At 32.8% G+C, this 15,383-nt stretch overlaps 1 protein-coding gene across 1 annotated transcript in view; it reads right to left on the reverse strand.

The window, feature by feature from the left end:
- Positions 1-836: 836 nt before the first annotated feature.
- LOC126774757 (receptor-type tyrosine-protein phosphatase kappa) overlaps positions 837-15,383 on the reverse strand; it is a 153,315-nt gene continuing 138,768 nt past the window's right edge. Inside the window, exons 6-16 of the mRNA XM_050496293.1 lie at positions 13,533-13,667; positions 10,297-10,434; positions 6,747-6,913; positions 6,449-6,584; positions 6,121-6,370; positions 4,643-4,719; positions 4,039-4,170; positions 3,028-3,156; positions 1,331-1,518; positions 1,094-1,229; positions 837-1,017 (exon numbers count right to left, since the gene is read on the reverse strand). Of these exons, the coding sequence (XP_050352250.1) occupies positions 937-1,017; positions 1,094-1,229; positions 1,331-1,518; positions 3,028-3,156; positions 4,039-4,170; positions 4,643-4,719; positions 6,121-6,370; positions 6,449-6,584; positions 6,747-6,913; positions 10,297-10,434; positions 13,533-13,667 (1,569 nt within the window). The 3' untranslated portion in view covers positions 837-936. The remainder of the gene's footprint in view (positions 1,018-1,093; positions 1,230-1,330; positions 1,519-3,027; positions 3,157-4,038; positions 4,171-4,642; positions 4,720-6,120; positions 6,371-6,448; positions 6,585-6,746; positions 6,914-10,296; positions 10,435-13,532; positions 13,668-15,383) is intronic.

Consider the following 15,383-nt stretch of genomic DNA (forward strand, 5'->3'; position numbering starts at 1 on the left):
CGAACGATCAGAACGTGGGGCGGTATATATATGTCGACGAGTAAGTGCCGGTTGTGATCCACATGGCATGCGTTTACAACAGGTTCGTTCATGTCGCACATCAGAGCCACTGCTACCTGTAGATTTCGAATGAGGTGGTTTCCGTCTTCGATCATCTTCACGTCCATAAAGAGAAGTAAAATCTTCAGAGCAAAACTTTTCAAAAAGTTCTTGGGAACTGAGCCGTGTCGATCCAGTCGCGTTATAAAACGCTTCAGTCGGTGAACGGTCTACCCGTTCATATAGTGCGCTAGAACTAGCACGTTTTGACTTATCCATCAAACCTAATTTATAAATTCTAGGAAGACGACGCTCGAACACACCCTGAGAGTGAGCACGAGCGGGTACGCGGAGTGTTGGCGGACCGTCACGACGGTCAAGCACGCGATCCGCAGATACACCGCGTATATGAGAGTTTTTACCTATCAATATTGGGTCAGCTAGAGGAGAAGTGGCGAACTCTGGTTCGTATTCTTCGTCGGGCGTGTCAGCGGACGGTCCGGAACGTTCAAATGACCGTTGGCACTCACATTCCTCATGCTCATCACTGGCGTCCCCCTCATCGAAGGACAGCACGCGAGGTCCGTGTCCGAAGACACGACGACGTTCTTCGGCCGCCCCTTCGTCGTCTTCGAGTCGGATCGAACGACGAAGCGGGGGACGATCACGTCGAGGCCGGCGTGGTGCCTCAACAGTGACAGCATGTGGCAACGGTGGACGCGCGGTGCTGGGCATCAGGCGATCCAGCGATAGACCTCGCCTCGGCCGCGCGGGCCGAGCCTGCTGTCGTTTAGCATCTCGTGGCACCGCAGTGGGGCTGGTCTCCTCTGGCGTGGTGGGTAAAGCAGCGCCGCGCCCAAATTCAATGAACCAGAGCTCGTCCTTAAGTTCGCACTCTCACTTCTTTTCATTCATATCTTTATTTAAATAATGCAGCACGTAATGAAGAACTAAATCGTAGCAGTATTTATATTCAGTCTGCAAAATAAATAAGGTTGATGTTATTGTATTTCATTCTTTGAATATTAATATGTGTTTAGCTAGTAAAATTTACCATATTCTCGACAAGTTGTGGACGATGGCGTCGCACAGTTTTCACAGCCTGAAAGACATCGACCTCGCCGTGTTGTATAACTTGTTCTATGCAGGCGTTGGCAGCGCAATAGACCCCTGCACGACTACGGCCATCACTGCGAAAGTGTTTCCGCTATATACCATGTTCTCGTAAAATATTTACAGGTATTGTAAAAAATATACATGTTTTAGTATTATTGATATTGTTTGTACATACGGTGACACAACGCACACTGGTCCGTAGTCGGTTCGTTGTCGCCACCTTTCAACCATATTCATCAATTCCACGAGTGAGTTGGTGGATGAAGGGACTTTATGGCCCATGGGCCAGCAGGTCAGCTGGAAGAGCTGGACAGTTTTAGGAGGCGCTTTGACCCCTGCCATCAATTCGGTCAGCGATACAATCTATGAACCAAGAGAGTACATACATGAAGATAAAAAGCAAATTCGGCAAAAATTTATCTATGGAATTAAAGAGTTCGTTATCAAGGTAGATTACATAGTAATCTTATTGGCTATTGTAAAACAAAATAATTAACAATATATTTTTTATTGAAAAGCATAATCCCCTTAGCTTAATGAATATGTAATCCGCATATATAAGTAAGTAATGTATATTAAGAAAAGTAAATGTAATTCTTGACTTTAAAACATATTTTTCCCGATAATTTATGGACTCTTTTTGTTTCACATAAACAACATGTTTGTATATTGGATTTACGGAGAGCCAAAATAATTAATAGGAAATAAATATGTATAGCAAAAGGAATTTAATTATTCACTACAATAATAAAATGACACTGGATTGTCCATTGTTCATTTACTATTTATTTATTTGAATAGACTGGTATCGAAATTCTCACAATTCGCATACCATATTATATAATACGTTGAATATATATACGATTAATATATAGACATTCGTACGGGCTTATTTATTTATAAAGTCAAAATATTTAAACTATATCAATAAAATATAATCATAACACGCTAAATAAATAAATTGCTTTTTTAATCTGTGTCTGCATTCTTAGCCTAAGTTATAATCTGTGACACCGTTTTATCACTCGTTACTAGGTATTATTTAGGCAGTCACGTTACATGTGACACGAAACACAAAAGCTGGTAAGCTGTTCCACATCCAGGTATTACGTACCAGAAACGTTGAACTTAACCATTTCGTGCGGGCAGATAGGTTTACACAATATAGGGGTGATATACCAGTACTTACGATTCCTCACTCTTCTGTGGTAGAAGGGTGAGAAGGAACAATGTTTTAAAGTTACTGAGCACACTTTAAAATATATCCGATAGAATACCGATAGCCAGGCGACGCCGTTTGCTAAGTACTTTTTCCTGTGTTTGAGATTCATCGCCAATAATTATCTATTATCGATACGGACATATATTGAAAAGCTGCTTTTCAAAATATGCCAGTGTGAAGGGACTCTTTTTTGCAGTGAATAAACAACGTTTGCGTCTTGGTGGTATTAGGCTCAACTAAATTGACGTCATCTCAAACGGACACGCCTACAAAAGTCGCTTTAACGCGATTCAATAAGGCTTATCTTAGCTCAAGGATCTCAGTAGCAGGATATCTCTAATTTGTGTTTCTAATTTACACAATCTGACGCAACTATTTAAAATAAAAGAAATAATTCTTATTTTTCTTATTAGTGTTTTCCGTTAATCAATAAAAACCTCTCGCTACGTAAATTCAACATTATATCATTATAGCAATTAGATTTAAATACAATTTATAGCGGTGTATATAATTTACTTTTTTTGATCTTATTGTTCAGTTTCTGTCGGTTGCCTGGAAAATATCGAGGCCACAATTGCACACTTAAAACATATTGTGTATTTTTTTAAATTATTAAATTTATATAAATAACAAATATTTTTTTTACTCACTTTCTTGTTAATTCTAAATATCCAGGTCTTGATATTGGTATAATGATTATGCGAAACGTGGTCTATTGTGAACACTGGACCGTATTTCTTAGAGTGCCGCCCCTCCGGCCAGAAAGGAGGGTATTGTTGCTGGAACAAAAACCATCTGTTTTAGTCAATGAATTCACGAATGAAATGAATTGTAGGACGAAGACGTAATTCATCGACTTTTGGAGTCAATAAAAATAATTTAGGAAGTTGTCGAAATGTTATTTTAGCTCGTCTTTAACTTCCTTTCTAATGTACAACAATAATATTTAAATTTGATCTATACATTGTATCTATTAAATTAGGAATTTACTTTAACTTACTTTCTCATTAAAGAGAAACTTTTTTGGCCACGTATTTGAGTAAACTTTTAAAGTAGAATGACGTTTAAAAAAGAATCGTTTTAAAATAGTACTATTAGTAATAAAATGTCTGTATGAATGCTTCGCGACTTTTTTTACACTGACTAGCAAGCTCTTTATTTTTTCATACAATACTAGGGGCGCGCCACGACATTTTTACGCCAATAACGACTTTTGTAGGAAAATTTTATATATAATAAAGGTGGGTAACATTATTGCAAATTTGTAGAGATGTCAATTTATATAGCTACATTATCAGCGATATATATATATATATATATATATATATATATATATATATATATATATATATATGTTAGTCGCTGATAATGTAGCTTCCTATGGGTGAAAGAAATTTTAAAATCGGTTAAGCGGATTTTGAGTTTATTCATTTCAAACAAACAAACAAAAAATCAAATCTATTCTATTTATATAATATAATATTATTATTATACAGTATTGCCCAAAAATATAAAACAGCGGCATACTTATATAAAATACATATTTCGAGATGATAATATGAATGGGTTGGCAAATTGTGTCCGACTCTTAAAGTTCCACAATACAAATCGAATATAGAAAAATTAGTGTAAGAACATAATAGTAAAGTTTATATACTCACAGAGTTCTTGGGTGGTACACATAAAACCACAACCGCAGCGCACTCGTAATCATAGACTAGAGACCAAAACTCTCCCTGTGTCCTTATTAACGGCCATTCGGTCACAATGTACTCCCGAGGTTTGGTGTAGCCCTAATTACAAAATAAAATGTTTTGTAACGACTAAAAACAAACTTGCTTTTTTTATTTATAAATGAAATGAATATAAAATGTAGTGTGTAATAAAAAATATAGTACTTAAAATATGTAAAAAATAAAAAATAATAATAATGCAAAATAATTTCTTTCTATATTTAAAGTAATCCCATCGCAATATCCGGTTATCGAATGAGCTGACTAAGGGTATTTTCGTTAAGCCTATCAATCGAGTACGTAAGCTCCTTAAATATGAGTATTGTGTCAGGAAACCAGCTTACGAATAAAAATATTTCCTTGAAAAATTGACCTAAAGTAGAAGGTCAACTTTAAAAGTCTGCCAAACTTTACACTTAGCGGCGATGAAATAAATGATGATAAGATGAGGATATTTAAGTGATCAGCATGCTGATGTAAGTATGAAATATGATATTCTATATTTTAGGAATAGTGATTCTGGGATACTTACATCCACGAACACAGCATTAATGTAATCTGTGAAGCTATTGCCTTGAAAAGATGTCAAATATGGACGAAAGTTGTCCGCTGAAAAACAAAAGATATTGAATACTCACTAATTTTGGTATTGAATATAATTAAATTAAGTAAAAACTCGTAAAAGTCTCACAGCTGGGTAAACTGTTCCTCTTCCCTTAAGAAGAAGGCAAGAAACTCATTCCATCACACTGCTCTAGTGCAGGTTGGCAGAATTTCTTGTTAATCGCAGAGATCAATAATTGTAAGTATATGAAAACTCAGTCGTGCTTGTACGGATTTCAACACACTCATAATGAAACAAATAATTATATATTTGATCGCGATACTTTGGTAAACGTTTTAAAATTTTATTTGAGTATCTTGTTTTATTTTATTTTCTTTTTATTTAATATATTTATTTCTAACCATGAAAAAGTCTACCCCGTGTGTTTGTATTTAAAATTATCTTTTTAACTAGAAGACAATAGAGGCAAATATTTTCTGTAAAATCCACATTCCGAACCGGTGGTAGTTGTACTTTTAACTTAAAATGACGATTTAAAAGTACTAAGTAAAAAGGCTCCTTTTTTAAAGTTGCTTGTTTGTCTGCTCAAATGAATTATTTTATTATTTGCTTATAACAAAGCAGCCTGCTGCTTTCATTCAAATTGTAGCATTAAGTATTACTAATACTATACATGATATTGATAGGATAGGTTAATACCTTATGTAATACCATATATTGTAACTGCTATTTGCTAATCTCTAGTGGAAATAGGTTAAGTCCTATGGGTCAATAACGTAGAATAAATGTCAATTAAGAAGTGCCAGGTGGTTCAGGTGGTAGGTATGTGACGAAACAATAATAAATCTGTTATTTATCTATCATATTTTTCTTATCTTTCTTGAGTGGTTCCTTTTAAGGCATAAACATGCTTATTACATTTAATTCCATTTAAAGGTTTTTTTGCTGTCTGTTTTATTTTTGGTGCGCTTAATAAAATGTTCAATAAATAAAAACAACAAGCGATTTCGAACAATGTGAATAGTATTGTTTATAAGAACAATTTATTAAGTATGTGTGTTGGTTGTATCTATATTATCTACTAATGAATCGAAATTTGATTTACGTCGTTTGTTGGTAGTACATAATTGTAGCACTGAAATTAACTTACTAGGAATACAAATACATGAAGTCAGCTTTAGTAACCTTGATAAGATAAACTAATAGACGAGCCGAGCTGGCCTAACAAAGATCTCATGTTCAAATCCGAGCAAGCAGCTTCAAGTTATCAACTATTTGAAATTCATCAAAAACATCATGAAGAAATTGTATTCCACTAGTAGCAATCCCCGATGGAACAGTGAGGTGGTATAATCTCTAAATATACTCTTAAAACTGGAGAAAGTGCCTTGTTTAGAAACGGCACAATTACGGGATGTTATTGAAATCAAACAAATACAACTTACGTGGCACAACAAGAACATCCCTATTTTTCTCCCTATTATCACCTCTGTGACCTCCAGCACAATCTCCTATAGTGAAACGAGGTGTTTGTTTGCAAATCTGTTGATATTCCTTCTGGTATTCATTAAGCTTCGTTACTGGATCCCTTTGGGATTTCTGTTTCAGTCTTTGTGATAGTTCAGATACAGGAAACCAGGACACTCCGCATACAACCTGCTCTTCTAACGTGTCATAGACGAACTTATATTGTTCCTACGATAAAATTTAATTATAATTTATTTTTCGAATTGTAAAATAATAAAATAAAATGTTTTTAAAAATATGTCTTACCTCGTTTTCAATAAGGCCTTTTCTTGATTGTCTCAACTTCTTTAAATATCCAAAAACATCGAAGCAGTCTTCTTCTTCAGCTAACTCTAAATTAGCATCAATAGCTAAATACACACCTGATCGACCACCGCCGTCACTGAAAGTGTATAAGTATAATGAATCATGTAAGTTTGAATTTGTCAATTTGTACAACATTTTGAACTATTATCAAATATGCCTATATTTTTAAGATAAGTCATTTCTTTATAATTTTGCATATAATTACAAGATGGTGACGATGGACTTTCTTAATACTCACTTGCAATGTACTACCATAGGCCCAGTAGCAGAGCTAGAAGCCAGTCTTCTCCCCACTACTGCTCTTACCCGCCGTCTGAATTCCAACAGTGCGTTACTGAACGGACATGTGTGTGAGTGCCACTGTGTGTAGTGGAACTGAAGAAGAAATCTCTCTTCTACTACCACCTGAATAAAGTATAGTATATATTAAGCGTTTATTTGAATATATATATAATAGCATATATATATTATAATATATAATAGCGTTTATTTAAATACAATTTTATATTTTACTACTCGTTAAGATTATTAGCATGTTGAATAGCGAATAATAAGTTAAACAATGGCATGACATGGCATGCCTTCTTTTTTCGAATGTCAAATCAATGTTGATGAAAAGAGAGAAATCAATGCTTAACTAAACAGCAGCTAAACAATGTTAAGTATAAGTAGGTTAAAAGTAAGATATAAGTAAGGTTTAATATAGACGTGAATTCCTTCGCCAATATCCTTCAATGTAACAGTTTCTTCTAATCTGTCCGTATATATGCATTACTTAAACTAGGGTCACACTAATGTTTAAGTACCTAGTATTGAAAAGCTTATTGTTATGACGTAAGTAATATATATAATGTTCAGTAAATTCTATTAACCTCGAGTTATTCTTAGTGATCGTATTAATTTCTTTAATGGCAGCTTTTGTAATCGATTGCGCTTTTATGACTTCAGAGGATTTTATTTTATTTTTGTTAAGTGTTTATTTTCTGAGAAAACACGAACTATTTGAATTTGAGGTTTCCACTTCTTTCTATATAGTTATTTCATTTTTCTATTCAGGCAGTATATTATGTGCAATTTGGGCTTATTTGAATCAAATTATGATGTGTTCTAGGGTTTGTCGACTTCAACAAAGCATTCGACACATTAGAAGGCTTTATCTGGGACGCATTAACTACACAAGGCATAGAAACAAAATACATACGAATTCTTAAAAACATTTACACGAAGAGTACTGGGCAAGTCAAGCTAGAATGTATAGGTGAAGAATTTCCGATTAAGCGAGGTGTTCGACAAGGAGACCCTATCTCACCTAAGCTATTTTCAGCCGTCCTAGAAATGATATTTACGAATCTAGAATGGGCAAACAAAGGTCTAAACATAAATGGGGAAAACCTGAGTCACCTGCGTTTCGCAGACGATTTAATTTTATTTTCAGACAGTCCGAAGACCCTGGAAACAATGCTGCAACAGCTAACGGATGAAAGCGAAAAGGCAGGTCTGTCAATAAACCTAACAAAAACAAAAATATTGTCAAATTCTTCGCAAACAGAGATCATAAAAATAAATAATGAGCAAATAGAATACGTACAGGAGTATATATACTTGGGACAGCTAATATCTACCGAACAATGCATGCAGAAAGAAATAGAAAGAAGAATCGCTAATATTTGGAAACGTTATTGGTCACTTAGTGAAATTATGAAGAACAAAGAAATGCCTATGAAAAAAAAACGGAAAACATATAATATGTGTATTTTACCATGTTTACTATATGGGTGTCAAACCTGGGCATTGACAGAACAATTAGGAAACAGAATAAAAATTTGCCAAAACGGAATAGAGAGAAGTACGACAGGAGTTAAAAGAAAGGACCGAAAAATAAAAAAATAATAAAAAATAATATAAACATAAAAAGTAAAACAAAATTTAAAGATGTATACACATCATATAAACAACTAAAGTGGAGATGGGCAGGACATATGATGAGAGAAAAGGAAGAAAAATGGACAAGGTTAGTAACGGAATGGTACCCTCGAGATGGTAAAAGAAACAGAGGTAGACAGACTATGAGATGGGAGGACGACATTAAAAAAGTAGCGGGTCCAACATGGACTCGCAAAGCAAAATACAGAATAGAATGGAAATCTTTAGAGGAGGCCTTTGTCGGAAGACAAGCTGTAGGAGATTAACGACCGTGAGCCGATATCTCACTTCAAAAGTTTAGGATACATCAAAAAGGAAAAATATTATTATAATTATATAATATTATATTAAATAAGAACAGCAATAAAGGCTTTATTTATTTATTTTATTTTATGATGTGTAATGGAATTGACATGAAAGCCTTAAATAAATACAAACAAATATAAAAAAATAGATACTTTTAGACTCTTGGTCTTTTCTATTTGTATACGCATCTTCGAGTGTTAAATCAACATACGATTATATATGCATATCTCATTTACCAAACTGGAGGTAAACGCTTTATTATCCACAAAATATTATTCTCGAAGCTAAAATTAAAAATATACAAGCATATTTAAAAGGAACTTAAGCTATTTCTAAGCTGGGTCGTGAAAGAAAAATCTTCGTCGACAGTACACTGGAATTTTGTTTTCTCTCAACATAATGAAATGTACGATTAAATGAGAAACTTTATTAAGCTTAGTAAAACACTTACAAATGGCTTTTTCTCACTTCGGTGTTGCCGCAACTTGCTGTCCCTATTGTCTTATGTCTTTTGTTACTTTACAACATTTATCTTTTTATTCTCTAAGTGAAGCATTTTAATACGTATTTAATTTACTGGAAACGTTCTCAACAAAGCAAATTGATATTTATATCTGTTACATTTTATAATAATGGCCTTTTCACCGATTTTTTATGACTTCTTTAAAGTCTTCCTTAATACTAATAATAATTAATTTTAAAAGATATATTTTTTATGAAACATTGCATAATTTCATCATATGTACTGGTGGTAGGGTTTTGTGCAAGCTCGTCTGGATAGGTACCACCCACTTATCAGATATTCTACCACAAAACAGCAGTACTTGGTATTGTTGTGTTCTGGTTTGAAGGGTGAGTGAGCCAGTGTAATTACAGGCACAAGGGACATAGCATCTTTGTTCCCAAGGTCGGTGGCGCGTTGGCGATGTAAGTAATAATTAATACTTCTTACAATGTCAATGTCTATGGGCGTTGGCGACCACTTACCATCAAAAGGCCCAATTGCTCATCCACCTGCCTATACAATAAAAAAAAACATGATAAATTTTCTTAAACATGTTTTTATATTTCTATTGCTGATCCAAATTAAATACATAAGTTCTAAAACTTAGATTACAAGCAGTTTAATAAGTACCTGTTACTTAGTCGAAGGTTTTAATTGGACTTTGTAATAATATTTTAAAGAGTATGTTCTAAGTTTCTCGTCAGATATTCTCAGTAAAATTAACATTCTGAAATGATGGTAAATTTACGTTTATTTTAACTTTAATGCTCAGGTAGAATACAGTGTGGTAGAATGCAGGGCAGAATAGTGCAACGCGATCGCAACTCGTAAATGTCGTAAGAGCTAACTGAAGTAATGAACGCAATCATTAAACGACCGCATAAATAGAAGAAAGTAACAAGTAGAAAACACACCAGCAAAAGCATTCTCAGAGGTAATGATCAATTAAAATTAAAATTCTCTGAACGATTATGTGGCGATATAATAGTTGATGTGCAGCAAGAGTGATACACTTGTTCAATTTATAACCAACTAATATAAAGTAAAGGCTTACATCTTTCTCTGTTTTGTAAAGCCGGAAGGTGCGAATGTGGAAGTTAGCCAGCTCCTCTTCTTGGACTATACCAACGCTGATGTCTCCATATGTCTCATCTTTTTCCTTGTTCGGTGGCCAGTATTGAACGCACATTACCTAGTGGCAGATAAATTATTAAAGTTTAATCTATGTATATAATAAAAAATTATATAGAATAAAAATTATTCAATATATTTTATAAAAGTTCCGATTAAAACTTTTGTAGCTCTTTGTATAATAATAAATTTAGTTATTGTAATGCAAGACATTTTTTTAATATATTTAAACAATTTCATCTTTCGAAATATTTAATAGTTTAAATTCGTATCAAAACGTAAAAATTTCATCTCGCCGTTACTTTACACTGTATTGCGTTAATACCGGAAGTACGATTCCAGCCAAACATTAAATACAATGGCATATTTGGCGTTCGAAAATCTGTGCCTTTATTAGAGTCATATGCAAATATATGATAGTGATGTCACTAAAATCAATATGGCTATATAGATGAAAACGATTTAAACCTTCAATAAAACTTTTGGGTCACATACTTGTGCCAAAATTGTACACATCATATTCATTTTGACCGATTTCAATCGCTTCTGGTGGCTTGGGCTTTTTATGTTACGATTAAATTATAATAATTACCATTTGTATTTTCAAACTTTATTTAAAAAAATGTGGTAATCACGGTCCAGCTTATGAGAAACATCAAAATTGGTCGTTAATGGAAGAATTTAAAATAAAATAAATCAAAAATGAATATGGAGTAAATTTCATAATAACATGGAATGATGAAATAAATACATGAATGCCATGCCGTTGGGCGTTAGAGTTTGCCTCACCTTAAGGCGCTTCAATACATGTTACACTTCAAACTATATATTTCTAAACAATTATTTTTAGTTGTTTTTGCGATTAGTTTTAAGACAAACAAAATCAATCTCTAATAATAACTCTCCCAAACATGATAGTGTTTTAAACAAAGATTACATTTTTTTATTATAAAAAAATAGTCTAAATTAAAAGCGATTGAAAATGCGGAATGGAGCTTTTTATATGTATAATGATATTTAATTATATAGATTTATATTTTATAGTTGCATATATAACACCTACTTTGAATTTGTCATTGGTTTTAAATAGCAAATAAACAAACCTTTTGATAAGTTAAATAAATAACTATTATATACTAAAACCTTACTAGAAACGCGCTGCATCTTTCTGTTAGTAAGTTTTATATACATTGATAATGAACCTTTTGATAAGTTAAATAAATAACTATTATATACTAAAACCTTACTAGAAACGCGCTGCATCTTTCTGTTAGTAAGTTTTATATACATTGGTTTAGTATTTTTCCAGTTGGACATTACAAAAAATAATATCTCCTCATTTTTTTAGCATTTAGTGATAGTGTTTTTAGAGATACGAACGGAATGAAAATACGATGGTTCAGTTAATGTTATCCATAAAAGTTGCGGAAAATATTCCCGTGTCGAGGGACTTAACCTCAAAAATTCCGCCTCGGTATGACGGCTTGGTCAAATGAAGCGAAAGTATTCCCTGAAACATCTCCCCGCATTACTGAAGCGAAGGTAGAGGAAAGCGTCTATTACTTATGTAATAAATAAATTATTAACATTTTGCGAGGGTCAAAAGGTCGCACGGAGTATATGGTTTGAGTAAGTGGTTTGCTTTTAGGTACAGATTCATTATGAAATATATATGCATATCTGTGTTATATGTAAGCCGATATTATTCAGTGAGCAGAACACGTGTATCATAAATAACTGTAGCGAGTTCCATCTAGACAAGCACCATTGAAATATCGTACGCTTAATTTGTGTTTATAATTCATCTCGTTGGCGGTCAGAAACATCGTTATGAATCTCTATATCGGAATTTCTACAACATATAAATTCGAACAATCAACATATAGAGTAGTGTAGTGGTAAAAGCTCCAAATCATTCCATTATTGTTTAGCTTTAGCCCAACAGTGGGTTATTTACGGACTGTTTCTTTAATCCATATAAAAGTTTCTCGCCAGTTACATTACGACCCAGTAAGCCTTGTGTATGATTAAATTCAATAAAATTATGATTTAAAACTGCTTGTTAGAGCCTACTTGAATAAAGATTTTAAAATGTATATTTAAAAGGCAATTGAACGTCTTTTAGATTAAGAGGTCAATGTGATTTAAAATCACTTTGTAGTTAAATCGAAAGGTTTGAAAATCGGACCTTCCGAATGATTATGAACATGTTATTTAAAATTTAATTTTGCAGAAGGTTTTATGTTGGACTATATTTAATAAGTTAATTAATTAAGAATTTAAGCCTATTTAATTTTTTTTTTGAAAAAAGAAACCGTCAATCAACCTCATTCATTCATTTAATAAAAGATTAATCGTCGAATTTAATCCAATACAAAATTGTATTATTTATTTTTTAGTTTGTATAGTTTTTAAATTAAAAAAAAATCCATAGAAAAGTAATATTAAATCTCTGAAAACATGCATAGCTTATAATACAATAATAATAAGATCAAGTGTCCTCGCTACGTAAGTGCCGGTAGGGTTGCGTGAGCGTTCTTATAATTCGTTTCTCACAAAATGGGGTGTGAAAATGACAAATTCACATCGTAATCACGATGAACGAGAATGAGGGCGAATGAAATACCTTGATTTCAATTTGTTTCGGAATTTACATTGAATTTACATTTTATCATTTACAATGTATGTAAATTGTTGTTCTAATTTTGTAAATGAGCTGGGACAATTCAATAGGCTAATTTTGAAATAGAATTATTTTCATCTTTGTCAATGTATGAATTATTTAGCATTTACTCTTCAGATACTATTGAAATGTTTCATATATATTTTAGTTCAGAAACGAATAACCACCGCCTACATTTTCTTTTACAAACACTATATTCGCACATAATCATATTTACAAAACAAAGAAAATAAATAAATATATAAAATAAATATCTAAATGTATGATATGTTTTGTTTTTTTTTTTAAACGGGAGCTTCAAACCATCTTAGTACGAAGTACAATATAACATATACATAAGTTTATAATATATCTAGTGAAAATTGATTGTTTTAGATTTTTATTTTATTTTTGTAATGTTAAAATCTGTTTTCTGTGGTATGAAGATAAGCAAATAAGCAATGTAATCCTAGGTTTTCGTATTACGTAAGTGTTACCTTGATAAAATCGAAGGTCTTGGTGAGCATGACGATAGCGGCTGCCCGTTCCTGCCAGATCATTCGCCAAAACGAGACCACCGTTTCTTCTGTTGGCCCCTGAGTCACGATGTACGCGTTCGGCTTTAATATACTCTATAAAAAAGATTTCAGTTAATATATAAAGAGTGATGTATAAATGTTAAGTACACATTTACAATTATCTATTTCTACATTTGTACCATGCCTTAATCGATTAAGTCACGTTTCCTTAATATATAAGCGGTGGTGACCACTTAACTTGACATATTTTAGGTTATTATATGTAAAGTACACGTATAATTTGTGTGACACGAATTAAATGGTATCCTAATAACCACTCGACCTTGTTTTAAATTTACCGTATAAATTGTAGGGAGTGTAAAATTTCGGGCAAAATGGCGCGAGCCATCGAAATTCTAATGTCAGTTGTCTTATATTATTGAACTCATATACTTGTAGTATAAATATACAAAATACACATTATTTTTAATCATAATATGGTACCCCTCCGACGGCATGATTTTGACTTGCTCTGGATACCAGCCACTCACCAGATATTATAATATATAACCATTAAACAGCAAAAGTTTGTATTGTAGTGAGTCAGTGTAATTATGCCCAAAAAGACGTAACATCTTAGTCTTATACTTAAAAGGAGACCCTTATGTATGTTTTATTGTAGAGGATTTTTTGTAGAAGTAATATGTATATAAATATGTATCTTAGATCTCGTTGACATTGTAAAAACAGTGCAATATTTTATTAAGAAGTTACTGGATCCATATTAGTCTATGAATGATTTACTATCGAGTAGCCCGTTTCTTTTTCCTTCCTAAAATAATAAAAAAAAAAATATTGTTCAAAGCTATAGTATAAGCGCGTTTTTATTTATCTTTAATTGTCTATTCAAGTACGTTTCTTAAACAAGTAATAATAGGTAATTATGGTGATAGGATCACTGGTCCTCTACAAAAAGGTCTAATAAAGGCAACGATTTCTCCCACAAGACCGGTGTAATGTGTTGGAAATTGCCTAATTCTATTGTGCTGTGATGAACACTTTGATGGAAGAAATGAATCGTATCTATATGATACATTCTTTATTTAAGTATAGTATAAAAGCGATGTCTCATACTGTGGTAAGGAAATCATACGCAATAATTTTTATATTATATTTTGTATACTAATAAATATATATAAAACTAATTAGTTTGTTATTTTGTTGGAATGCGCTAATCTCAGGGTCGACCAGTCCATTGCGAAAAAATCTTCTTGGCCTTAATTAGCCATGATGAGGATTGTTATCATCACATTACGACCAACGGGGGAACAGTAACGCTAATGCTGGTGCAGATATGCGAGTATGTTGCACAAAAGACTTAATGCTCATCTATCAGCCAACCTTAGAAAGTGTAGGAAAGAACGTCTGTGAGTGGGTAATATAAAACCAAGAGTTGAATGATAAAATGATATGCTAGATAAAACAGTTTCTGGAGTAGCCATTTAAAGGCACATTGATATTGTATTATTAATATGTCATAAATTGAACTATCATTGAGGTTCATTTCATCAAATTTTGTTTTCTCTGTTATAATTTGTTATAATTTTGGCAATGTTCGACCATCGGAAAATGATAGATCGATAGTAATTTATGTCCGACTACAGACTATAATCTACAAAAATAGGCAACAAATAAATATAAAATTCATACCATATACTACCATACCATAATCCACGCCCCAAGCGCCCCACTATTTTTCGCGAGGAAAAGCCTAAAGAGTTCAGCCCTAGCATTAGTTTTAATTTGAACATCGCTCGGTGTAGACGACTA

Source organism: Nymphalis io, chromosome 17 (genome assembly GCF_905147045.1).
Source record: "Nymphalis io chromosome 17, ilAglIoxx1.1, whole genome shotgun sequence".
Taxonomy (NCBI): Eukaryota; Metazoa; Arthropoda; class Insecta; order Lepidoptera; family Nymphalidae; genus Nymphalis; species Nymphalis io.